This window comes from Pseudorca crassidens, chromosome 21 (assembly GCF_039906515.1).
Source record: "Pseudorca crassidens isolate mPseCra1 chromosome 21, mPseCra1.hap1, whole genome shotgun sequence".
NCBI classification, from domain to species: Eukaryota; Metazoa; Chordata; class Mammalia; order Artiodactyla; family Delphinidae; genus Pseudorca; species Pseudorca crassidens.
The window spans coordinates 5,192,098-5,217,921 of record NC_090316.1 but is presented as its reverse complement, the minus strand read 5'-3'; the positions used below and the strand labels follow the sequence as shown (position 1 = coordinate 5,217,921).

At 39.7% G+C, this 25,824-nt stretch overlaps 2 protein-coding genes across 4 annotated transcripts; one reads left to right on the top strand and one right to left on the bottom strand.

Moving 5' to 3' along the window:
- The first annotated feature begins 834 nt into the window (after window positions 1-834).
- POLB (DNA polymerase beta) lies at window positions 835-22,806 on the top strand. Of its 3 annotated transcripts, XM_067722112.1 has the most exons (15): window positions 835-1,047; window positions 1,371-1,428; window positions 3,736-3,802; window positions 5,062-5,136; window positions 5,753-5,811; window positions 7,223-7,272; window positions 9,372-9,423; window positions 11,227-11,281; window positions 11,379-11,451; window positions 12,817-12,887; window positions 13,482-13,568; window positions 18,962-19,026; window positions 19,519-19,658; window positions 20,652-20,775; window positions 22,000-22,806. In XM_067722112.1, the coding sequence occupies exons 1-14, from the start codon at window positions 987-989 to the stop codon at window positions 20,744-20,746; spliced, it is 1,008 nt and encodes a 335-aa protein (XP_067578213.1). In that variant the 5' UTR covers window positions 835-986; the 3' UTR covers window positions 20,747-20,775; window positions 22,000-22,806. The 3 variants fall into 3 exon arrangements, with proteins under 3 accessions (XP_067578213.1, XP_067578212.1, XP_067578214.1); XM_067722111.1 differs by lacking the exon at window positions 22,000-22,806 and having other exon boundaries at window positions 20,652-20,887; XM_067722113.1 differs by lacking the exons at window positions 9,372-9,423; window positions 11,227-11,281; window positions 11,379-11,451; window positions 22,000-22,806 and having other exon boundaries at window positions 20,652-20,887.
- On the bottom strand, window positions 21,973-25,075 carry DKK4 (dickkopf WNT signaling pathway inhibitor 4). The gene is made up of 5 exons (XM_067722110.1): window positions 24,833-25,075; window positions 23,658-23,808; window positions 23,079-23,225; window positions 22,868-22,884; window positions 21,973-22,203 (listed from the first exon to the last, which is right to left on the bottom strand). Exons 1-5 carry the CDS (start codon window positions 24,938-24,940, stop codon window positions 21,973-21,975), a joined length of 654 nt encoding a protein of 217 aa, XP_067578211.1. The 5' UTR covers window positions 24,941-25,075.
- Window positions 25,076-25,824: the final 749 nt, after the last annotated feature.

Genomic DNA, 25,824 nt, shown 5'->3' with positions numbered 1-25,824 from the left:
TCTATTCTCCTTTTATATATTTCTTAGATTTTTCTACAGCAACCATGTATCATTTTGTTAATCTTTTAATTTATTTATACACAAAGCAATTGCCTGGAATTGGCAGTTGAGTACGAACCCCAGGAGTTACTCTTGTAAGTAACATATTGCTGATGTCACATTTCCATTTCTTAAGCAGAACTATAAATTTTTCAGTTATAGGTCATCATGTTGTAATGACAGTTGCATTGCTCATTATCTAGGTTAAGGGCTTCTTAGTGTTTTTTTCACTTTGGCCCCTGCCGCAAAAGGAGGGGAATAAAACATAAAATATCTTTTGACACTGGTTGGCATATCTGCTAAAAAGTTTAGTATGGGAGGCATTCCTGTGATCGGCAGATTTCATTCCAGACTCCTGCCGCAGCCTTACAGGACTCCTCTGCAGCGGGGACTGCATTGCGGTCTATGTACTCTACTCGCACCCCATCATCTTACATACCCCATCATCTTACATACCCCACCATCTGAAGTTTTGACTTCAGAGTCAAAACCAGACTTCCCTTCTACGGAGAGGACTGAAGAAAACGTTATGCCTGGGAAGACAGGTACAACGCCTTAGGTTAGGAGTCCAAGTCTTCCCATAGGAACCCCACTGGGTTGTAATCCTGAGGCTCCCATTTCCCTTCCGCCAAATCTAAGCTCGGGTCCAACATCCTCCTCCCGGTCCTGCTGGCTCCAGGATCCTTTTTCTCTCTCGCCGTTGAGGCCCCTCCCCGGCCCCGCCCCCTGGCCGTGGGCCCCCCACCGGCCCCGCCCCTCCCTGTGACGTCACTCGTGCGCCGCGCCCCGCCCCCCCAGTCAGAAACCCTCATTGTTCAGCCAGTCGCGCTGGTTTCGCCGCGTCGGGCTGATCCTGCGTCCTCTCCAGGTCGCAGCCCCTCCCGAAAGCTGGGCAAGGGGACCATCCCTGGCTGTGAGCTCTCTGCGGTCCTCGGGTGCAGGCCACCATGAGCAAACGGAAGGCGCCGCAGGAGACGCTCAACGGGGGCATCACCGACATGCTCACAGGTTAGCCCGGCCCGGCGCCGCTGCCTTTCTCCTCTCCTCCCTCCCCGCTGCTTTCCCTTCCTTCTCTCGAGTCCCGACAGCCCAAGGATGTCCGGCCCCTAGCAGCCCGGAGTCTTCCGTGCGGATCTTCCTCCGGCGCCGGTGGCAGATTGTCAGTCCTGCTGGAGACCCTTGAGTCACGCTTGGGCTGCCCTTAGCCTGGCCGGTGTACAAGCGGGGAGGTCCCTGTCCCTTAAGAGGTCGTTACGCCTCCTTCCAGGAAACTCAGTTCTCGTTTGTTTACTCGTGGTTCTTGTTCACCGAGCCTCTTGTTGCCTTTTCAGAACTCGCAAACTTTGAGAAGAACGTGAACCAGGCTATCCACAAGTACAATGCCTACAGGTGGGACGGGGGGGCATTCTCTGTTAGCATGCGTTCTCGGATGTGTGGCAATTAACAGAGCTGAGGGTCCAGTGGATATTAGGACCATCTGTAGGAGGGGATAAAAAGCAAGAACTGAGGGTATTGACTCTGGTGGCACTTTACTGCGATATTTCTGGGAGAATTTGGGCAGAGTTCTGTAGGATCAGTTTTGATTAGTTGCCAATTCTGATTGAAAATAGGCTAATACATATTTTTCCCATCATTGAACGTGAATTACTGAAAATGCAGTTTGATTTTAAGTCATAATGGAAGACAGTGGGTGAGGTCTGTGCTGTAAAGTAGATGTGGTTCAGGGGACTCTTTCCATCTGGTTGGTGTGTGGCTGATCTGTCACCTTTTGAATCTCATCCTTGTCCATTTCACCAGGGCCGTTATCCTAGCCGTTAATGCCATATCCGCCTGCTTCCGCCCCTTTAATCTGTAAACATGTCCAAGTCCCTCAGCTCTTAAGAGCAAAAACAAAGCAATCTTCTTCACCTCCCTCTGCCCTCTAGCTAGCACCTTTTTCTTTCCTCCACTTTACAGTTAACCTTGAATAATCTGTATTCCTTGCCTGGATTTCCTCATCCCCAGTCATTCTTTATCTCATTGCAGTGTAATTTCCATCCTGCCATTCCTCTGAAAAGGTTCTCACCCATATCTCATCTTACTGGACTCTCAGTGGCATCATCTTGACTTCCATGATGGCACAATCTTCTGTTCTTTCTCCTCTTGTATCTTACCTTTTAATGTTGGTAGTTCCCAGAGGTCTGCCCTGAGCCCTCTTTTCTCACTTTTATACTTTCCTTGGCAATCTTACCATTCTTGGCTTTGAATACCAGTCAGTGACTCCAGATCTGTATTCACTGGGCTTTTCTCCAGATTTTCAAGCCTATGTTACCTTTGTCTCTACCCTTTCAAAACTAAACTCAACTCCCATCTTTGCTTCTCACTCACCATAACTAAAAGCTGATTACACTCCCTTTCGCTGCCTCCTGTGAATTCCTCCGTAAAATATTTGTACTGTTGTCCACACATTTGATGATCTCAAAATCAGAGAGCGATTCAACCCCGTATTCTACTTGAGTCTCAGGTGGCTTCAGAGAGGAGGTGTTTAGTCTTCAAGGAGCCCATCAGGAGATAAGGGAGAGGAGGAACAATCTAGAGAAAGGAAACAAAATGAGCCAAGGCACTGAGACACGAAGGGGTATTGCATTTTCTAGGAAGTCAGTAATTCAGTTTGCATAAGGGGTATAGTCTGAGTGGGCAATAAGTCTGGAAAAGCAGGTGATGCCCTACCACCCCTGCAGGCTCCTCCCCAGCCCCCAGTCCCCATATACATTTCTCTTGATGTGACCAAAGTATTCTCTTGAATTAAATATTTCCTCTTTACCTTGATAAAACCCCAAAGCATCTGCATACAAAAGGCCTTTCCTGATTTAATTCTTCTTCCCTTTCAGGCTTTGTGCCATAGTGCCAATTATGTGGAACTGCTTGTCTTTGCTGAAACAATTTCCTCCACAAATTGCCCTCAGCCTACCTTTCCAGACTCATCATCAGTAACATGCTAATACAGAAGTCGAAATCCAAATCTGAAGGTTATATGTGCTAGAACAGAGTGAAAAACTAAGGCTTCAAAGACTATCCAAAAACTACATTTAGCATTGAAATTATAGACAGGATACCATCAGTGAGCTCCCAGGGTGGACCCAATCTGTCACCAGACTACTGAGCTAGGTATGTGTGGAGATGGCAAGGATACAGGTCACTGCTTTACGTGGAACCGAAATGAGAGCAATGAAAAAAAAGAACTGGTACAAGGACATAGGGGAATACAGTTTTAAGCCATGAATTTAAAAATAACCATCCATAAGCCAGTTTGGCATGTAGCAGTTTGAATACTTCTAGGTGGCACATTTTTTATGAAAGGAGAGTTATGAACAATTTCTAAAAACTAGCTATTAAAAAAAAAGCTCAGTGATATTTTCCACTTAATCCCAGAAAGGAAAGCCTACTGGTTTCCTGGATCTCCCTAGTTTTACATATACGGTTGAAACTGTGTTATTCTCAAATGCGAGGGTTTTCAGGATACTTTTACAAGTTAGAGATGCAGGTGGTCTGTCAGCTCATTGAGTTTTAAAGTTTTACACGGATGTGGAAGATAAGTTCACCTTGGTGAAAGTTTAAGCTGCATATTTGTTTGTATGTATATTCCAGTTTAAGAAAAACTAATACTTTGCTGGCTTTCCAATTGGTTTTCCTTTTTTTTGTTCTTTTTACTTGTAGAAAAGCAGCATCTGTGATAGCAAAGTACCCACACAAAATAAAGAGTGGAGCAGAAGCTAAGAAACTGGTAAGTTTAGGGAGCAAGTTGATCGAAGAGCTCACACATGTACCGATCTGATGGGTTCCCACAAGATGAAATTTGCCTCCGAAGCTGCCTTGACCCACACGGGCAGATTTCACTGCTTTCTTGGAATAATATTAATGTGTTTCAAGCATACTTTTTCAAGCTTGGAGTGTTTTTATTGGGGGAGGGGGTGGATTTAAGATTTTTTTTAACATATGTAATTACAGTTTTCTTTCTCTACTTTGCCACGTACATGTGTACTCATTCTCACGCTGAATTTCAGCTTGAGTGTTACTCCTCAAGGAGAGTGTGGTAACAGAGCAGTACTCGCATGTCTGCTCGCTAGCTGTTCTTTCTTGATCCCCAGGTAGAGGAACTTATGTGAGTTAGTGTTCCCAAGGAGCTCTTACCTACTAATAAGCACACGATTAAGCCCCTTTAGCCCTGTTCTCTGTAATTTCCGTGAAGCCCTGTATGCTAATAGTGTCACTCTCGGGGGGGACTTGGCATTCTCTGTTCCAACACATCCCTCACGTGATGCAGGTGTATGTAGAAGCCTGAGAACTTCTGTTCTAGAGCAAGTCCATGACAGCATTGTTATAATTTCAAAAACTGGAAAACATCTAAATGTTCTCCTGTACGGTAGTCTTAAATTATGATACATTCCTACAATAATACACTATGCGGTCATTAAAGATGTTGTAGTTTATTTATCGATACAGACATTTGTTCATGATTCATTTTTAAGTTAAAGCACTTTACAAAGCAGTATGATTCTATTTTTGTAAGAAAAAAGTAGCTGTATGTATACACACAGACACACACACACACACACACACATACATATATACATGCACGTAACTTTGCATATATATATGAGCAAAAAAGAAGTCAGTACATAGCAGATGTTAAGTGGCAAGGTTACAGGTTATTTTAATTTTCAGGGTGATGAAATTAACAAGTGATTATAATATTTTCTTTATGCAATTTTATATTTTCTAATTTTTCTACAACAAAAGTTAATTTTGAAAAAGCAAGGTCATTTAGAATTGTCTTATTAGGGCTCCTCTTTTGCCAATCATTTAAACATTTTGTCTTTGGGAGAATATATTTTTACTGGTGCTCAATTTTCTGTGTCCTTTGTTTGAAAACTGGTCATGTGACGATCACTGTTTTTTCATTTCTCATTTTTTCCTTTATCTTTTAGTGATTTGGTAAGCATAATATTTATGTGACTTTTATATTTTTTATTTTCTATGTAGCCTGGAGTAGGAACAAAAATTGCTGAAAAGATTGATGAATTTTTAGCTACTGGAAAATTGCGTAAACTGGAAAAGGTAAAATGCTAACTTACTTGTTTGCTTATAGTGTCTGCCTTTATGGCAGCTATCATGTAGCACCATTGCAGGGTGGGTGATGTCATCCACCCTCTGTTAGATTCAGTGAGAAAAGGGAGGAGCAGTTTATGGCTTTGTAAGTGTCCTATATTTTAGATTTTGAATATTGTTCTTATAAACTGTTCACTTATTTTATGTTGCATTTAAGAGACTATTAGCATCTGTGATAGAATTACTTCTTTATTTTCAGTACCATTTAGAAGGGAGATTATAAACTTTGACTAAATGATTGTTATCTTTTAGAATTTCTATGCTTAAACACTCGCAAGCATTTTTATGATTTTATTTCACCCTGATGATAGTCATTATATCACTTCTGGTCTTTTTATGAATAAGCCTTTTTAAAGTATTGGATAAATTAGGGAAGAGCCATCTTCATCTGCTTTCTTACTCACCTGTAACCACTGGGGTTTTACATGAATCCTTCTGCATGGGTTATCCAGGCAGTGTAAAAGGCTCTTCAAGTCTCTTAGCAGCCTAGTGTATTTCTAATAAGATCATTTGAGTCCTCAAGGCATTCCTAAATCATTGTTAGACTTTTTTTTTTTCCTTAAAGATTCGGCAGGATGATACGAGTTCATCCATCAACTTCCTGACTCGAGTTAGTGGCATTGGGTAAGAATTATTTTTTAAGCAGACACAGTAGTAGGGTTGTTTAATTTTTTTATGTCAGCCAAACTAAAGTACATGCTCTTTCTCTTCAAGGCCTGTACCTTTCCACCTCTGCGCCTTTGCCCATGCAGTTCACTCACCCATATTTTACACGTCTCAGGCTGGTTCTTCAGAGGCTGCCGCGACTTTAAAAGCCCCATTCAAGGCACGTGAATCCAGTTTGAGTTCCCAGCCAGAAATAATCTCTCCTTCCTCTAAGCTCCATTAGCACTTGCTCTGTGGACTTATTATCACTCCCTCCACATTGTGGCTCTTTTGCCTCTCTGAGCGTGGTATTTATCTTAAACATTTAAGCTTTTTCTGTAGTACCTGGCATATGAGCTTGGAACAAGCACTCAAGTATTTCCTAATGAAGGCATCTCTATCTTAAAGTTGAGCTAGCAGAGGCTTCTTTGACACTGGAGAGAGTAAAGGTTAACACTGAAGTATTAGGGCTGCAGTGCTTCACTTAACTCTCTTCTTGATAAAATGAGGCCATTCTTTTAGGTATATGATGATTGTTCCTTAATGGCAACCATTTGATGAATGTTATTTTAAAATATATTAAATTCCTAAACCTAGTATACTGAAAAGGAGCATGACTCCTTGGGGACCCAAGACAATTATAAAATGTTAATATTTGTTTTAGAGAGCGTCTGTTACATTATTCTCATTTTCCAGGCAAGAAAACTGAATGCAGAAAGTGAGATAGCTGTGGCAGGGCCAGAATCAGAACCTGGGTCTCCCGACTCCCAGTCCAGATCTATTATTTCTATGCCACATTGCCCTCCTGATATGAATGTCAGTTTCTGTACCAAGGCTCTTTGTCATTAAAATCTCAGTTTAAGTATCATCTGAGAGGCCTTCCCTCACCACCCAATCTAAAGAAGACCCAGCCACTCTGTCATATTACCCTATTTTAATTCATCTACCAGATATTTTTCTTTGTTTATATATCTGTTTATTGTCTCTCTCTAACCACTGGAATGTATAAACAGGTAAGACCAGGGCCCTTATTTGTCTTATTCCTGCTGTATTTTCAGCACCTAGAAGAATATCTGACACATAATAGGTCCTCATTAAATCTCATTTGAATGAATGGTTTTCAAGTGCCTGTATGTCTGGTGTATGAATAATGTACGGCATTATGCCACCTAGCTGCTTGGATGTCTTTTTCATATCTAAATTTATGACTGTCTCCCTAGATTAAGGCTTCAATAATTTGAACATTACCAAAGTAACCACACAGTAGTTTAGCAGGTGTTTTTTTTAGCTCAAAGGTAGCTTTTATGTTTGACAAGAGGAGGCATAACTGGTTATTTGTTGGATCCTGAGTTTCACTTGACACTGAGATAATGCTTTTCTTTCTTTGTAGTCCTTCTGCTGCAAGGAAGTTTGTAGATGAAGGAATTAAGACATTAGAAGGTGAGTCTGTACAGTGGGTCACTAATTTCAGGTCAGATATAGTGCTGAAGGACCATGCTCTAACAAACTGGAATTTGAAAAACCCTTTCTCAATTAGTAGAAACGAATGGTAAGATTTTCTTTTTAACTCTACAGTAGAGAACAGATATAAAGTATAGCTTATATTCCCATTTTAAACATGTTTTGGTCTATAATTTAGAAAAAAATCAAGAAGAACAAGAAGTGGCTTCTTGGTTTAAAGGCAATGATTCATTTGTAGATTTTTAGACGATTTTTAAATTGCTTTTGTTTCTTTAAGAAAATTCTAGACCATAAAGTCCTATACATTCAGCCTAAAAGCCAAGTTATGTATATTGAGAAAATTTCTGTTAAGAGGCTTGCAATGCTTATTGAAGGGATTTTTGCTTCCAAAGAAGATATAAAAATAAAAGTCAAGTAATTATAAAACATTTTCCTTAAACCTAATATAGCCATCTTTTAAATATAATTTATCTCTTCATGCTTTCAAGGGTATATACTATATGGATTCATTACAGCACATCTGTGGCACTTGGGGATTAATATTTGTGGGCTCAACTAATTTATAAGCAACCCAGATGGTCAGGTGGACAGATTTTGGAGACGGACTTGGGTTTGAATCCAGTCTCCACCCCTTTATTAAAATAGTTGACTGTGGGGGCTTCCCTGGTGGCGCAGTGGTTGAGAGTCCGCCTGCCGATGCAGGGGACACGGGTTCGTGCCCCAGTCCGGGAAGATCCCACATGCTGCGGAGCAGCTGGACCCGTGAGCCATGGCCGCTGAGCCTGCGCATCTGGAGCCTGTGCTCCGCAACGGAAGAGGCCACAACAGTGAGAGGGCCGCGTACCGCAAAAAAAAAAAAAAAAAAAAGTTGACTGTGATACTTCAGTCTCTCAGCTACAAAATGGTATCATAATATCTCTCTCATATGATTTAATGCAATAATGTATGTAAAAGACTTAGCAGAGTGCTTGGTACCTAGTAAGTACTTAAAAATAGTAACTGACTCTTAAAAGGCATGATTAATTAGTAATATTATTAACTTGAGAATTTGTGTGAATCACATAGCTAGAGAATGAATTGTTCTATATATGCATCTCAGAGAGGGTTTGTGCTTTTCTGCGTGTGGCATATATAATTTACCTGAGTGAAATATTGGTTAAAGAGGTCAAGAGTTTGTTCCTCAAAGGTATTCGTTGCATCCCTTGGGGTGTCAAGGATCTCCTGTGGTGGTTTTACATTATTTCACCATTCACAGATATGTAATGTAAAAGCTGTCGATATCCCTCTCTCCATATATAACAAACTCAATATTTCTGTGGCATTTTCGGTCATATACCTTAGTGTTTTCTGTGTGCACACAATTATGAGAAACATTACATGCTTATTTTTAATAATGAAGGTGCTTATTTTTCTCCATTTTATGTCTCCAGAGAGAATTTATGTTTGTGAATATAAGGGTGACCATAGGAGTTGCTTTTGAAGCATACGTATCTTGCCATTTCTTTAACAAGGCTCACTCCTGTGCCTGTACCCACTAAAGGACCACCCAGATGGGACTCGGTCACTTTCAGTTTAAGATATTACAGTTTTCTTGATTAAAAAAATGATAATACTACCTCTCCTTTCAATGGGATTTTTAGCATAGTGCCTGCACAAATCGGTACTCAATAAATATTAATCTAGTGAAGGAGTGAATGAACAAATGAACAGTATGAATGAACTTCTCATGCTGCTATTAACCGTAAATTAAGCAATATAGGTTCTTAGAAGGTGCGTTTTGCTATACTCAGTGAAGTTTGGTATGATCCTGGTATGTTTTATCTACTGTTCTATGTAGCTGTAATTGAAATTTTGATTCAGTAAATAAAAATGATTATGCAGTCACTGTTGGGTTTTACTATTGACTTGAAGAATCCCTTTTATCTAGTTCTTACTATCTGAAAGTTTTTTCATTTGCTTTTCAAAGTCATTTCAGTGTGTTTTCCAGGTAGTTCTTTGAAAAAAAGGATCACTGAAATTAGCATTTTTTTCCAAAAATGTTTAAATCAGCATCTCAACTTTATTTATCTTCTATACAGATCTCAGAAAAAATGAAGATAAATTGAACCATCATCAGCGAATTGGGCTAAAGTAAGATAGCAGATTTCCTTTTGACACTTGAAATGTAAAAGTAAAATTTTTTATAGCCATTCTTCCGTACACCATAAGTCTTCAGACTTAGCTAAACACAGCCATTTTACTAATCAGAAATGCTAAGATTTGTTGCAGACTCCTGTAGAGAATAAGCCTGTATTCACACGTGTTTTTTTACTGCCTTCTAGTTTGTTTGCTTGTTTTGAGTATATCCCACATTACCTTGACTTTAGCTGGGAACTTCCCCTTAAAATACATAGAACTGAGGGCCTCAGTTAGTCAGGGTATTTATTTCATGCTTACATTGTAGAAAGCACTGCCTCTGAGGTTAGGATATAAACAGGTTCTGTGTAGCTCTTAAGAAGTTTAGAGTCTACCTGAGAAGACGGGACATGACCATGAAACACTAAATTTTTTTAAAAAGGAAAAGGAAGAAAACCCAGACACCTAAATACCAGAATAGGAATAACTAGTAGACGTGTCGTCTGTCAGCATGGGTAATTACTTTGTCAAGTGCAAGATACAGACCCCCTCTTCTGACTGATTATTTACAGCACGTAGTGTACGTGCATAAGCACGTACCTCCTCTGGTCTTAGGTTGTCTTGTTGGCCATTCAGTCCTAATAACCTTCTGAACTTCCCTGTTGATGCCTTACCACAATATTTTAAAACTTACACTGCCTTTCCAAAACTCTGAATCAGTAAAAGATCAGGATGGTGTAGTTCTCACTCTCCTTGCATTTACGTAGTTACATAGTAAATGGAGATCTTCTGAAGAACTTGCTTGTTGTGAGAATTGTTTTTGAACAGGCACTTTATCATTCTTAGATGTTATTTAATACTAAGATAGTATTTTTTTTTTTTTTTTTTTTTTTTTGCGGTACACTGGCTTCTTACTGTTGTGGCCTCTCCCGTTGCGGACGTGCAGGCTCAGCGGCCATGGCCCACGGGCCCAGCCGCTCCGCGGCATGTGGGATCCTCCCGGACCGGGGCATGAACCCGTGTCCCCTGCATCGGCAGGCGGACTCTCAACCACTGCGCCACCAGGGAAATCCCCTAAGATAGTATTTTTAATAGCCTTATTGAAATATCATTTCATATACCAAGTAATTCACCCACTTAAAAGTGTGCAATTCAGTGTTTTTTTTATATTCCCAGAGTTGTGCAACCATGACTATAGTCAATTTTAGAACATTTTTGTTATCCCCAAAAAAGCCCAAACCCATTAGCCATCACTCCTCATTTCTTCCCAGCTGCCCTTCCCTCCCCCAGCCCCTGGCAACCACTATTCTACTTTCTGTCTCTATAGATTTGTCTATTCTGGATATTTCATGTAAATGAAATCATAATATATGGTCTTTTGTGACTGACTTCTTTCACTTAGCATAATGTTGTCTCGGTTTATCCATATTGTTGGATAATATTTTAAAATACAAGTATTTTTCAGGATTTAAGAGCAATAAACTGTAATCCCTGGATTTGCCAGTAGGGAGCAGTCTAACTTGGAACCGTATTAACTTAAATATATTTATTTACTCTTGGTATGTGAATGCGAAGTTTATTTAAAATAAGTTTGGATGGAATATCTGGAATATCACAAAGCATGACACTTAAGGATTTTGATCCAAGTTAAGGAATAAACCTCTCCCCACCCCCCCAATTTTACTCTTGTCGTAATGAATTTTAGTCTTGATTTTTGAAAGATCTGCTTGTATAAGGACACTTGATAAAGTAGGCAGTTTAATTTCTAAGATTCAAATTTCACAAAAAATCTTTTGTCTACTTATTCTGTCTTTATAGATATTTTGAGGACTTTGAGAAAAGAATTCCTCGTGAAGAGATGTTACAAATGCAAGTAAGAGTGTGCTGAATTGTATTCTTTGGTTAGAATTGAGAATGTCAATTGGTGAAAAGCCATTTTTAGAATACTGACTTAAGTTTTCTTCTATTAGGATATTGTACTAAGTGAAGTTGAAAAAGTGGATTCTGAATACATTGCTACAGTCTGTGGCAGTTTCAGAAGAGGTAACATACTTCCTAAGCTTAGGTTATTCATGCCTTGATGTTAAAATTGCCTAATGTATATGAAAAACATGGATTAAAAAGATGTAATTTTTGTTACTTTATAGATTTACTAATATCTAGTAGTATTAGCTAAATTTATTTGTTTATAAATGGGAGTATAAATTAGAGGAAATTCATCCTGATTTTATTATAAGATGGGTTTTTTTGATGACTAGTTCTAATAAAATTATTATAAAATAATTTTAGGTATATTAAATGCTAATAGTGGTTATCTGGCTAGATGCTAGTGAAGCCATGAGTAGTTTTTATGTTTGTTGTTTTACTTTATTTAATTTTCTAAGTTTTCTCTAATGGATCTAAGTTTAATGTCTCAGAGACATCAGCTCAGAACCAGTTCTCAAAACAACCAGGTTCTTCAGAAGATCTTAATTTACTATGTGAATGTGAACAAAGTGAGAACCACACAATACTGGTCTCTTACTGGCTCAAAATTTTGGAAGGGTAACCTAAATTTTAAAATATTATCTTAAAAAATTGAAATAGAACTTTATTTAAAACCTTGAAATAGATGTCTGACTGAATCTCTGGCCACCTCTGGAGTTTTGCTTAGGAAGTGGTAATAGGCTATCAGAAATTCTCTGGGTAGCTGCTATAAGAATCTAGCATTCTCTTTTTTTTTTGCGGTATGCGGGCCTCTCACTGTTGTGGCCTCTCCCGTTGCGGAGCACAGGCTCTGGACGCGCAGGATCAGCGGTCATGGCTCACGGGCCTAGCCGCTCCACGGCATGTGGGATCTTCCCGGACCAGGGCACGAACCCGTGTCCCCTGCATCGGCAGGCAGACTCTCAACCACTGCGCCACCAGGGAAGCCCCAAGAATCTAGCATTCTTATCTATGATGCCATAATAGTAATTGTTACCAGTACTCATCAAGTGAATTCATTCAGAAGAATTGAAATGAATTTTCTGATTAACCTTTGCAGAGTTAGAGCATATTGTTTAATTTGAGATTTTTAAATATTTAGTGTTCATAGATATATTTTAAAGGTATATTTAAATGTTATTTTTATTCAGTATTGAGTAGTTACTTAGGTACATTTTTAATAATATTTAACCAATTGTATGCAACATATATCTAACATCAATTACTGTTGTTATCCCAGATTCTGCTGTTTACATTAATATACCTGAATAGTTGGACAGAAAATTGAACTCTTTTAACTAATTCTGAATATGAAGCACAGTGAAATAGAAAGTTAGGCTGTAAGAAGTAAGACTCTTCTATGTGTGTCATCACCTTGGTTCTGTGTTTGCCTAATTGATAAATTTACAAGGAGAATTCCATACATATTCTTTGCTATCATAGGGGCAGAGTCCAGTGGCGACATGGATGTTCTTCTTACCCATCCAAGCTTTACCTCTGAGTCAACCAAACAGGTACCTCAGAATTTATAAGCAAATGTGATCGGTCTTACACAGCAGTGAATATAATTTTCTAAATGATAGTTGGATATTTTCAGAATGAGTTTTTGTTTTAATCTTTCTGAAAGTCAGTTGAAGTGTTTTGTACTGACTGAATTCTTTGAGAGGCAAAGTAAGTTGTTGGAAGGGATAGGCATTGTTTGTCCACAAATAATTGGCAGGACAGTCTAGCATTTGGAAGAGATGAAATTTAGTAAAATACTTCCAGAATTATTTATTGTCTATCAAGAAACTTAAGCTCTGTTAGAAGACCCATGAAGGCAAAATGCTTTTGATTTTGGAATATATACCTTTTAAAGATGAAGCAGGTAACTTTTTGTTTAATGAAACAGATAAAGACAAATGATGTCTATTTGGGGGTATCATGATATTGGTGAAAAGTGGTGGTTTCATTTGATAAGATGAATTTTCTGTTAGAAGAAAAGGTACTCAGAACATAGGAAAACTAGGCATTTCTGCATAGAGCATCAGAAAACTCATTTTAAAAATGCTCTCTTGCTGTAACAGAGTAATTGCTTTTTTTCTTATTCCCTAATTATGATTCTATAGCCAAAGCTGTTACATCGTGTTGTGGAGCAGTTACAAAAGGTCCATTTTATTACAGACACTCTGTCAAAAGGGGAAACAAAGTTCATGGTAAGTACTCACTTGAATTAACACATTTAAAAAAAAACTGTGGAGACTGTCCAGTAACCATTCTGAGTGTGACCTCACTGTAGCTTAGTGTCACGGTCAGTAAATAGGACATCCTAGACCTTAGAGGAGATATATTCTCTAATCTGAGAATATTTTAGTAAAGAGGGTTTTTTTGTTGTTTTTGTTTTTTTTTAAATTTATTTGGTTGCATCAGGTCTTAGTTGCTGCAGGTGCACTCCTTAGTTGCAGCTCAAGGGCTCCTTAGTTGTGGCATGTGAACTCTTTGTTGCAGCATGCATGTGGGATCTAGTTCCCGGACCAAGGATCGAACCCTGCATTGGGAGCGTGGAGTCTTAACCACTGTGCCACTAGGGAAGTCCCAGTAAAGAGTTTTGTTCTAAATTCCCCACTTGTAAATAATCTGTGCCATTGGAATAGGTAATTATGCATAATCTGCTATTTTTAAAATATCCATAATGACTTTAATACATTATATTTTTTCCCTAAAATAGCAAATACTCTTTGACTCAGAATATATTAATAAGTGAGATTAGAATTGTCTGAAGAGTATTAATCTGTTACAAGACCAAAGAAAGAAGGCATCAGGGTACGTGATAGAACGTCCAGGGGAAGAACTATGCTATATGAAAGGGGCTCATAGAGGGGGCACCTGGGGAGTCGTCCCAGTGAAACACACTGTGATGGACTGTCAAAGTCCTGTGTTCTTCCTAGGGGATTAAGACTTGAGGATTCAAGACGAATAGCAAATGGATTAAAAACATTAATAAATGGTCCTGTATAAAAACCGAAGGCAAACAGAAATCTAGGGCTAATGTAATAAAGGCTTACATTTATCTGCTGCTCACTTAAATACAGCATTTGGGCGCTCTTTTCTCCATGCCCCCCTTTTCCTAAGTCAGAGACTATGCTTTTGGAGCATGGACATGCTAAAATTAGCAAGAGTCTCACTGTGTAGATTTGACAGTCTTAGCCAAAAGTAGAAGAAGATGGTTGAGATAGATAATTGAATTACCATGTCATTCAGAAAATGGAACGGTGGTTGCCAGGGCATGGGCGGGGCAGCAGGGAGATGGGGAGTGAGTGTTTATGGGGACAGAATGTCAGTTGGGGAAGATGAAAAAGTTCTGAAGACGGATGGTGGTGATGGTTGCATAACAGTGTGGATGTACTTAATGCCACTGAACTGCACACTTAAAAAGGGTTAAAGTGGTATATTTTATGTTATGTGTATTTAATCATATATGCAAAAAAACATGTCATTTGATTCAGCATGGTGATTTTAATGGGCTATGAAAGTATATTAACTAAGTTGTCACACTTTATCAGTATTTTCAAAAGAACTTTGGGAAAGGTAAAAATAAAAATTCTAGTCAGTTTTTGAGAATTACATTTATGATCTGTTCTCCCTAGTCTGTCAGGTTTTGAGCTCTTACTCTATGCTCAAAAATATATGCACACATGAGATATTAATAAAAATAGGATTTGTATATGCCATATGAACATCCTTTTAAGTTTAGATTGACTTTAAATCACTCAAAATGAATGTGCATAAATCTTACATTTAAAGAACATTCAATCAGATAAAATTCTAAAAATCATGTGCTAGACAAGTTGGGTTGTTTTTTTTTAAATAGTAGGAAAGTGTCCTGGTATGCCACCAGGGACCCCTTCTGGCCTCTCTTCCTTCAGTAGTCATCTCTGTGAAAGCACTGGACTCTCTCCTGGGGAAGTGTAGCAGCTGTTTTCAGAGTTAGCCACCAGGAAGGTGTTTACACAATAAAAAAGCAGAAGCATTTTTTTACAGTCTGAACAGTATTCTTCTGTGCCCAAAGAGATCCAGAGGAAAGACCTACAGAGGCTGTAGTAATCCAGCTAGCAAGAATACAAGGAAAAATTACAAGCTGGTGGGCTGGGTGTAACCTGCAAAGGAAGGTGGGTAGCCAAGTATGTGAACATAAAGAGTTGCTGACATAGTGGAATTGGGTTATCCTAGTAGCTGCTCAAAGAAGGGAAGTCCTTTGTCTAGGAAGGTCAGAGGCAGCCAAATCCCAGTGATGCTGCAGAGTCGGCCGGTTCAGACCTCACAGTACATGTGGTGTGTGAAAGACTAGGACCGCTCACCCATCCTAGGATACGGGCTGGGGTTGTGGAAGTCTTGGCTCTATCTAGCCTTCCGTTCTCTCGGTCATACCTGGCAGCACATGTACAGGTATTGCCAGAAAGGGAATCCTCCAAACCTCTGTCCAGAAGAAAACAGGTTAGAAAATAAGAAAGCAGGCTTTTTGTTTGTTTTCAAAGTATAGAAGACTTAGACCACAATAAGAGACCAAGGTCTTTATGTTGTGACATAGGAATCCATCTTAGTGGATGGTCTGTGTATAAAGTTTGTATACTGTACACGTAGTTCATGTATTCACTGACGCTTAGAAAATGCCGTGCTTGAGCCTGCTGTTTTGACACGTATAATTAGTATTTGTTAGGATGAGAAGCACTCCAGGTCCACTTTCAAATCATTTTATTTTGGAGGCAATAGGAAGTGATTTGTGTCTTGTTGCAAACACGTGGGTGTTGGTATGTTGCATTGTAGGAAAGGAGGTTTGGATACGGAGGCTTTAAGATCCTTTGGTTCCATTACCAGTTTGTTGTGTGACATTGACAAGTTGCTTTACTTCTCTAAGGCCTTAATTTTCTTATTTATAAAATGATATCCTTGCCCTCTGTCAAAGGACTGTTATGCAGATCAGATTAAGTAATATATGTGGAAACGTTGAAGGGTTTGTACAAATATCTTTTGAAGATACTGTATCTTCAAAGAGTTGTGCAGTGTTATACTAGTATAATACATAATAATAATATAAAAGATAATATATTTCTATTTGGAAATAGATCAGTTGGAAGAAGGTAGTAACCTGGAAAGAATTAAATTGGGGAACAGAAAAAGGGATAGAAAAAGAGAAGATGGTGCTATGAAAGAACAAAGCGGGGAGAATGAGTGTCAGTAGGAATGAGAAGGTGTATTCAGTCAATTCACCAAATACATACTTAGCATCTACTACATTCCAGGCTCTGCTCTAGGAGAATGGGATAGATTAGTGAATTTAAGTAGAACTTTTTTTTTTTTTTTTTTGCGGTACGTGGGCCTTTCACTGTTGTGGCCTCTCCCGTTGCGGAGCACAGGCTCTGGACGCGCAGGCTTAGCGGCCATGGCTCACGGGCCCAGCCGCTCCGCGGCCTGTGGGATCTTCCCGGACCGGGGCACGAACCCGTGTCCCCTGCATCGGCCGGCGGACTCTCAACCACTGCGCCACCAGTGAAGCCCTAAGTAGAACTTTTATTTGAGGGTATGGGAAGGGACTGCTACTTAACAATGAACATATTAAGTAGGTAAAACGTTAAGATAATATTATTTTTTAAAAAGAAAGGGAGTGCAGGAGACGGTATTAAAGAGTCCGGCCTTATTGAGAAGATGAGACCTGGGGAAAGACTTGAAGTAAGGAAGTTAGGCAGGCAGGTCTCTGCGGGGAGAGAGAGGCAGGCAGGAGTCAGGGCAGTGACCCTGAGCACGTGAACATGAGCAGAGATCACCAAAGGAGTTAAGGTCTCTAGGTTTCTGAAAGGAAATTGGCTGCAAAATGAATTCAGCTTATGAAGTGGAGTAAACTCCACTCCATATCGATCCACTTGTTTTCAGAACATCTTGTTGCTATAAGCACTGACTAAATAGTTTTAAAGATATGACCATCTGTGTGTTTTTTAAGTTATCTTCAAAACATGAATTCTCTTAAACTAATAGTAATCAAAGCTTAGGAAAGCCAGGGTTATTCCAGCTCTTCTTGTAAACTCAGGGCCTTTAGTTAATTGAACTATTCTTCCCGTGAATATAATGACATTTGGAAGAAAAACCAATTTCCTCTGCATTTAGATGCCTTTTTACTTTATATATGGTGAGTACCACTCAAATTTTAGCGTTTCGTGCAGGTTTGACCTCGGAGGATGATTTTCTGTGAAATGTCTACAGCGAGGATTCACAGGACAATAGAAGATACCTTGGCTACACTTGGGGAAATGAAAGAGGCTTTATTTCAGACAGTCAGCATGAAGTGACCTAACTGAAATGCCAAACAAAACTAATCCACTCAATTGAATAAAGAATTTACAGTAATACAGAGAAATTCTTTAACATTAGCACTTCAGAAAAAGTGCAGGAAATAAAATTAGCCTTGAGGACAGGAACAAAGCCATTAGATGGAATCCTATTACTGATGTGACAAACAGAAAAATCATTGCCTGTGGGTTCAGACATCCAGCTCTGCAAGGTAATGCCTCATGGTAATTCCATTTGAAGGTTGAGTTGGAACTTGTTAGTGCCTAAGAAGGTAGGTTTCATATTTGAAGATAAACAGGTTTCATTAATCTCTCAGGAATAGGAGTTGCTAAAGAAAATACCCATTTTAGATTTTAGATTTTGATTTTTCTATGTTGCTGAGTGAAAAGTATGTCTTTTAGTGACGTGTGTACCAACTCGACTGCTCTTTAGGACCAGAAACCTGTCACTTGTGTAGTTTTCTTAGAATGTGGCATTTGAAGCTTTAGATTTGAAACTTGGTGATGTTTGTATTTCTTTTTACATATTTATGCGTTGCTGCCCAGTCCATAAACTGTCCCCATTTTCCTGGAAAAGGAAAAGATAACAAAATACACCTTGATAATTATTGTTTAAAAACTGCAGAAGTATTAAAAAAGAAAACTGCAGAAGTATAATGAAAACTCACCTGTAGAGAAGGAAGAAAACGATCCTCTAATTTTCTTATCTTTTAAATTTTTCTTAATTTTCCTCTCTCTGTCTTTTCTGATTTCTGGGAGATTTCCTCAACTTCAACTTCTTCTACTTCTATCATATTTTAAATTTTGATTTAAATCTTTTCCTTGTGTTTTCTTTTTCTGTAGAATTCTGTCCTTATTTCATGGATAAAAATCTGTGATCTGAGAATATTACTGATAGCTTTTGTGTCTGTTTTCTTCTCCCTGAATAATCATTGTTTCTTCCAAGTTGCTTTTTTCTGTTTGTTTTGGTCTCTGCCTTTCACGCTTTCCTTGATTAGCTTCTCTTGTTTAGAGTCACACAAAAGCCAGACCCTCATAACCGGAACCCTTGCCTGCTGTTTCATGTGGTTCTCTAGTTATCATGAAGCACAGTAGGAAGGCAGGGATAATATATAGTGCATAGAAAAGCTACTAAGTTACAAGCGCTCACAATTCTAAAACTGCCTCCATTTAAAGCAAAAATAACTTCACAGTTAACAGTATTTGATTAGAATTAAGCCTTAAGTTTAAAAAAATCTTTAAACATTATTTTTAAATATACGTTTTAGGGTGTTTGCCAGCTTCCCAGTAAAAATGATGAAAAGGAATATCCACACAGGAGAATTGATATCAGGTATTACTCAAAATTTGTTGCTGACTTATTAACTTTTCCCTTCTTTTCCCCTTTTCCCCCTCCCTCTGTATGTCTTGGAATTTGCATAAATGTCTAAGACCCCTTTTCATTCCAAAGTGCCATGTGTCCCTGCAATAGACAATGTTTAGCCTGAAAGTATGTAAAGAATAATGACTGTCTGCAGAATCTACTTTATTATCTCTAGGTTCACCATGGTGTCTTCTGCAGCTCAGAGTAGATCCTGCCTGGGGAGAGTTGGTTGTAACAAGTGATACTGCTTTGCATTTGTCCACACCTCTTGCAGAGCATAGTTTACTGAAACCTCAGCTAACTGCAAAGTTGAGGTCATTTGAATGGTCTACCTAATGATGGTGTCCTCTTCAGTTATTGGACCACACAGACTTGTTTTGTGCCTTAATGATTTTAAGAGTACCATTTTTGCTAAATTGGAAATATGTAGTAAAAGATTGGTGAATTGTTTATTGGTTGTAGGTTGATACCCAAGGATCAGTATTACTGTGGTGTCCTCTATTTCACTGGGAGTGATATTTTCAATAAGAATATGAGAGCTCATGCCCTAGAAAAAGGCTTCACAATCAACGAATACACAATCCGTCCCTTGGGAGTCACTGGTGAGTATTTTTGTCTGCATTAGAGATAATCCTAGTCCTCTGGATATTTTGGTTTAGCAACTTTGGTTTTTCTAAAAAGCCTTTCAGTAACTGTGCCAGTTAATTGCAGTTTCTTTGGTATTGTTAGTCCCTCAGGCAACAAAAAAAGCTTTAATCCATAGGTGCTCCCAGGCCCTCAGTTGAAGGCCCATGATGACAAGATTCGTTTATTTCCAGCTCTATTAGAATGGATTAAATTCTTTCTACCTCTGGTGGTCAGTAAATAATCTTATTGATCTAAAGTGTTTTTGTTTTCTTAAATGTATCTCCAAGACTTCAAAGAACCCAGGTATTTTTGTTAGTGCCAGGCCAAACTTGGTAGCTTTGGCCCCAAGCTTTTAAAGTTTAAAGAGTAAAAATTGCTTGATTTCTGTTTTATAGATCTTGTTAACATTTCACAATATACTGTGTGGTTTACTATTCTCTTCTAGGAAGATGAAGATTTTGTCTTTTTGTCCTAAAAGTGTTTTTCATCCCTGGTAGATGAGGGCTGTGCTTCTCACATGTCAATGTGTATACAAACCATGTGGGGACCTCGTTAAGTGCAGATTTTAATTCGGTGGCCTTCTGCATTGCCAGTAAGCTGCCAGGTGGTGCCAGTACTGCTAGTCTGGGGACCGTATTTTGAGTTGCAAAGGAACTCACTAGAGTATTTTCTCTAATACGGTGGAGATCCAGCAGACAGAAAAATCATGGATTAGGGCCACTTCAGCTGGCCAGAGTTGGGGTACTGAGGTTCTTTGTGTAGCGCCGGTAATATGTGTGGCAAAGCACAGACACAAGCTCACGGGGGAGGGGGAGGGCAGTCAATATCTTTTTTTTTTTTTTTTTTTTGAGTGGCTTGGGGACTATTTTCTTTTTCCTCTGAAAGTGAGTCCTGTGTAGCTCTCAGTCCTGAAACCTCTAAACTCCAGAACTGGTTCATGAGGAAGGTTCTGTTCTCCCTCCTTGCAGGAGTTGCTGGAGAGCCGCTGCCCGTGGATAGTGAGAAGGACATCTTTGACTACATCCAGTGGAAATACCGAGAACCCAAGGATCGAAGTGAATGAGGCCCATCCTCCCCGGCACAGCCCAATAGGTCTTAATTTATTTCTTAACCTTTGCTACATAAGGGTCTGTGGTGTTTTTAAATAATTGTTTCTTCATGCTGTAGCTTGCGTTAGTCAATAAAACCTCTTGTACTATTATCAGATGATCTTGTGCTTATTTTATTAGCAAATACGTTTAAATTTATATATTCTGTTCATGATGACACTTTACTAAGGGTCAGTGGAGAGGAGTAAGAGATGAGATGATAACAAATCTTAAATGGGAATTTTTGCTTTTTCATTTTCTGCCCTTATGCTATAAACCACATTACCTCATTACCTTTCCTCCTATTTACTGATTGTAAATTAGTCAATTAGGCAAGACTTTGGAAGAAGGTTCAATGTTTTTTAGAGACTTTTTTCTATGCTTGGCCCATATGCGATTTTGTAACATATACTTATAACTTAATTCCAAGAACAGGTGTGTGGTTTATCTCTTAAATGAAATCTGTAACAGTTGATTGTAATCCATCAGAAAGAGCTTCCCTAATTAAAACCACTTTTAATATGTACCCATGTGTATAAAATATGGTCTCTTATACTTTGAACAAAGATTTTACTTTTTTTTGCCCTAGTTTTCTTCCAGTGTAACTTTTAAGTTCAGATGGTCAAAATGTATAAGTAAAAGCACTCCTTGAAAGCCCTAGCTTTGAAATATAGAAATTATTTAAATACAAAATATAGGAAGTTCTCAAATGGTAAGTAAAGCTATTGAAAACAAAATAACGTAAAAATGCTTTGTAACTTGCAGTGGGCTACACAAACATAAGATACTACCTTTTGAATCTTACTTCTTTATTAACCAAGTTATTTTGTAGCAAAACGGTATTTCCCTTCCAAGAAATAAGTGGTTATAAACAATGGGGGTTTTAAGGAAAAATAAAGTATTTGCTGTGATAATTTTCCCTGCCTACTACTGTCACCAGAAATTACGTAAAGATTTATTTGAACTAACTGAATCACTAGATCAAAGTTAAATTTGTTATAGAATCACATCACTTTTCTGCAGAAATAGACAACAAGCCCAAACTAGTTTCCATTCATCACAAGGCAGTTTCTCCAGCTCAGTCTGTTTCACTTACTACAAGATTTGATTTTAAGAGTTATTTGTATGGGAAGATTTTTAAGTTCTTGTCTGAGACTTCTGCTGGAAGACGTGCAGCTGTTTAGATTTTCTGGCCACACTCTTAACCGTGAGTTTCGTTGATTTCCAGTTGCCTGACTTCGACATGATAGTCCAGGACCACAGTCACAGCGCTGGAAGATTTCTGGAGCTTGCGCGGTATCTTTGTGCGCTCTCCTAGAGCAGACCTGTCCCTCCAATGGGACCGGTTTACAAATTTTAGTCCAAAAATGACGAACACAGCAAAGTCCAGGTCCACAGTCGAAAGTTCTAAGACAGCTTTCTCCCTCTTGTCCTGTAACGAGATTGATACGGGCTTTAGTAATAAGCAGGGGGAATGGTGGCTTGTGAGGGCATGACTGGGTTAGGGCGTGGGGTGTAGGATAAGGTCGCAAAGTAAAGATAGAGCAACAGCCTGCCTGGCTCCTGGGCTGAAAGCAACAATGGAGTGGACATCTCTGTCTTCCCAAACACAATTTACTGCTTTATAAAGTTAAAACATTTATTAAAGAAAGATGGGATTTCCAGTCTTGAGACATGAAATAAGTATCACTCATCAGTGTTTTATTAAATGGGATTTGTACTGACCCAAAGAGAGACCACTACTTACACAGGGGGCAACTAGCCGCCTTCAACAAACAAGAATGGCCAATTCACCACCTTCAAAATCCTAGCTGCTTTATGTCAGAGACTGGAATTTGAGACTGCAATTTTGTAAAAAGCATCTTAGTGAAGTTTGTATTTTGTCCGAGAATGAAACGTTATTGCGTCTATGTTCCTCTCTCCTTTATTTTGTATTCTGAGGATCTAGAAAGGGAAATTTCTATTTGTTAAATTATAGGCTATAAAAAGATGTGCATATAAAATTTAATTAAACAATTAAAGGCTTTCTTGCTAATCAGCCCATTATTATAGCTATTCCCCGTCCTCTTGGCCTGCCAACTACCTTGTGCTCTTACCCCCATGATCCCCATAGCTGTTTATGGAAAGAGATTGGAAATAGGACATGCTCCCTAGGTGTTTCCGGGGTGGAGAGGCACAAGTCAGTTTCAGCCTATCCTTAAGAGCCTAGGAGGAGAAAATATTTTTCTTAAAAAAAAAAAAATATATATATATATATATATATATATATATATATATATATGCTTAGAATGCTGCTGTTACCCTTACTGCCTTGTGATTTTTTAATATTTGGCTTCCTCTTGGGCTTGTTTTCCTGAATTGGGTGCTCATTTGTTCCTTGTGTATCTGTGTCGTCTTGGTCATCGATCTGCCTCTCCAGTATTGGGGTTGCATCTTCCACTGCAGTGCAAACATCTGAGAGACAAGCAGGTGGAGTTAGAGGATGAGAACCACAGACAGGCTCATTATCAGACTGTCACAGGGTTTGGCAGTACTTCCGCCTTCAGTTTCTGTATAACTTTCTAGATTTCCGGGACACAGGCACTAAATATTTACATCTCACATATGGCAAAGCAGGTGCTTAAGTAATTAATGGAATCTAAGTGAAAACAGAAGAACTTGAAAGATTCCAACTTGAACCCTTGCTTTAAAATCATCTCCAAGTTGCTGGCAAGAGTTCTTGCCGGGAAAGAAACTATTTTGCCACATCGGGAAGAGGCAGCTGCGGAGAACCACTTTGGAGCCTTTAGAGAGTGCCTGTCGTGGAATACCCTCGTCTAAGAGACCCGGATGCTGTGTCTGCTCTTTGGGAGCACTGCAGTCCTGCAAGTCTTCGTGCTGACTCACCGTTCACGCAGAGCGTCCCCGGGCAGCACACGGCAGCCCACTGGCACCACCTCCGTAATCCACGACAGGTAGCACAGGATGGCTTCTCATCCTGGGGTTTGAGGCAGAATTGTCTAGTGTTGCAGTCTGTGTCAGACATGCACTGTGAACCCTGTAAAGAGAAGCTGTTGTCACAGGGCTAGGGAATCCGGCGAGATGTGAAGAGTTTTTATTCCAGGCAGGAGATGGAGAAAGCCAAAAAGAGAGGCACTTTAAACACTGAGGCAAACCTCAAGCAGCATCTTGACTTTTCACTAGAATTGGTTTTCTTTCACAAAGCGGAGAGCAAATCACCAACGAAGAGACCTATGTGCTGCAAAGGTTATTTGTGTCTGAAAAATTGTCCTACTTTTAAACATAGAATTTCATCTTTTATGCTTTCTGTGAAAATGGAAGAAACTGTTTTCCCACGTGTGTCTTAGAGACGGTTATGAGATTTTTGATATGTATCTAGAAGCTCTAGATGCTGTACGATAGTTTAAAGAAGTGTTGGTGTTTGTGGCATCCCTATTTGACCGTTTTACTCCAGTGAATCACATCAGTCACCATTTGCCAAGTAGGCCCCTCAGTGGGCCAACCCAACCATCCTTTGGTTTCTAGTGATGCCTCCTTTGCGGAGAAACAGATACCGAAGACTGATTTCTCTCATCTTCGGTTGATGGTTTTTCATATGTATATGAAACATTTCCTATAAAACAATTCTGTGAAGTGAGAGGGTTGGCACGCAGCATGTAACTTCTGACTCCCATATTCCCTGGCTGTGTGGCCTTGGTTAAATTCCTCAGCGTCTCTGAGCCCATTTCCGCCATCTGTCATTAGGAGATGTGATAGCTGTCTCAAGCTCTGAGGAAGAGGAGATGAGACAGTTTGTATAAAAGGCCTGGCACGTGGTGTATAGCTTTCTAAATGTTAGCTTACTCCCTGATTTATAGGTGACTTGATAGCCCTGAAATTCCATGCCCTGAAAAGCCCCTTGGCTCATCTGGTGAGTTAATGCTAAAGCGACTGGATTCTTCCAGGGTGCCTTCCACAGCCTCCATCCGGCCCACTGTCTAGATGAGCTACTTCAGATGCTCATCTGCGTGATGGCTTCACTCGAGCCCAGCGCCCAGCCCTCCTCCTCAACCGAGCGTTACCTTCCGGGCTCCTTGCGCATCCACAGAGCTCTTGTTGTTGACATCCAGAACCAGGGCTCCCAGGGGGCCGCACAGCCAGCCAAGCCGCAGCAGGACCAACACCACCATCCTGGACCTTCTCAGCCCTCCCTGCGTCCTCCTCGAAGCTGGCCTGCTCTGAACCCACGATGGAGCTTTTGCCAAAATGGGAACTCGGCAAGTCGCCCTGGGATTGCTATTTCTGAAAGAGAAGCAAATCTTCGTTGGAGGAAGGTGTGTGAAATCAGGCGAGCGAGGTCTGACCGGCGGGTTCCCTCTGAAATTGTTTATAGACGTGCCCCCTCCTTTCTCTCCTCCTCCTTCCTCCTCCCTTTCCTTCCTTCTTACCCCACACAGGCTCCAACAAATCCCCTCAAATCTGTTTGACCAATAGTTCAAAATGAGGACTCAATAGAGGGGGAGCAGAGGCAGGGCTGCAGCCACTGCTCCTCCAGGGGTTGAACCCCTCTTAATCACTGCATATCAAAGTCAGTTCAAAGGGCCAGCGGAAGAGCAGGATGTCTGTATCAAAAGCAAACTCTGATAATCACCTGCATTTCCTACCTTCAGTAATCCTGTGAGGGTGGAGGGAATCTGCTCTAAGACCTGTTTTCACAGCTAGTTGTGCTCCAAGAAAGGATGAAACCTGTTAGCCAATACGCTCAGCGGGATGCCAAAAACTAATGAGTTACAAAAAATATACTGAGAAACTTTACACTGTGCTCAGATAGTGAAGACAGATAGAAAAGAGACAAAACGCCCCCTGAGTGTCTCTGGTGTTCAGACGTAAAAATCCCAATAGCTTAAGAGCTGTGAATGTAACAGCACCTGTCCCGACTAAATGTCAATTGGAAAATAATTCTCCTTAAAATGAAAATGGAACTGTTTGAAGTTAGGATTATTTAATTAGGAAGATAATGATTTTATAAAAATTGCCTTTTTTTAGTGATAGGGACAACCGCAGAAAGCCCATT

What these genes read in the sequence shown, in the direction of transcription:
- POLB (XM_067722112.1), top strand. Translation starts at nt 987, where the DNA reads ATGAGCAAACGGAAGGCGCCGCAGGAGACGCTCAACGGGGGCATCACC. An exon ending in CACAGGAGAATTGATATCAG is followed by an intron (nt 19,027 to 19,518) that starts GTATTACTCAAA and finishes TATTGGTTGTAG; the next exon opens with GTTGATACCCAAGGATCAGT. An exon ending in CCGTCCCTTGGGAGTCACTG is followed by an intron (nt 19,659 to 20,651) that starts GTGAGTATTTTT and finishes CCCTCCTTGCAG; the next exon opens with GAGTTGCTGGAGAGCCGCTG.
- DKK4 (XM_067722110.1), bottom strand. Translation starts at nt 24,940, where the DNA reads ATGGTGGTGTTGGTCCTGCTGCGGCTTGGCTGGCTGTGCGGCCCCCTG. An exon ending in ATGCGCAAGGAGCCCGGAAG is followed by an intron (nt 23,809 to 24,832) that starts GTAACGCTCGGT and finishes TTCTCTTTACAG; the next exon opens with GGTTCACAGTGCATGTCTGA. An exon ending in GGGGACGCTCTGCGTGAACG is followed by an intron (nt 23,226 to 23,657) that starts GTGAGTCAGCAC and finishes CTTGTCTCTCAG; the next exon opens with ATGTTTGCACTGCAGTGGAA.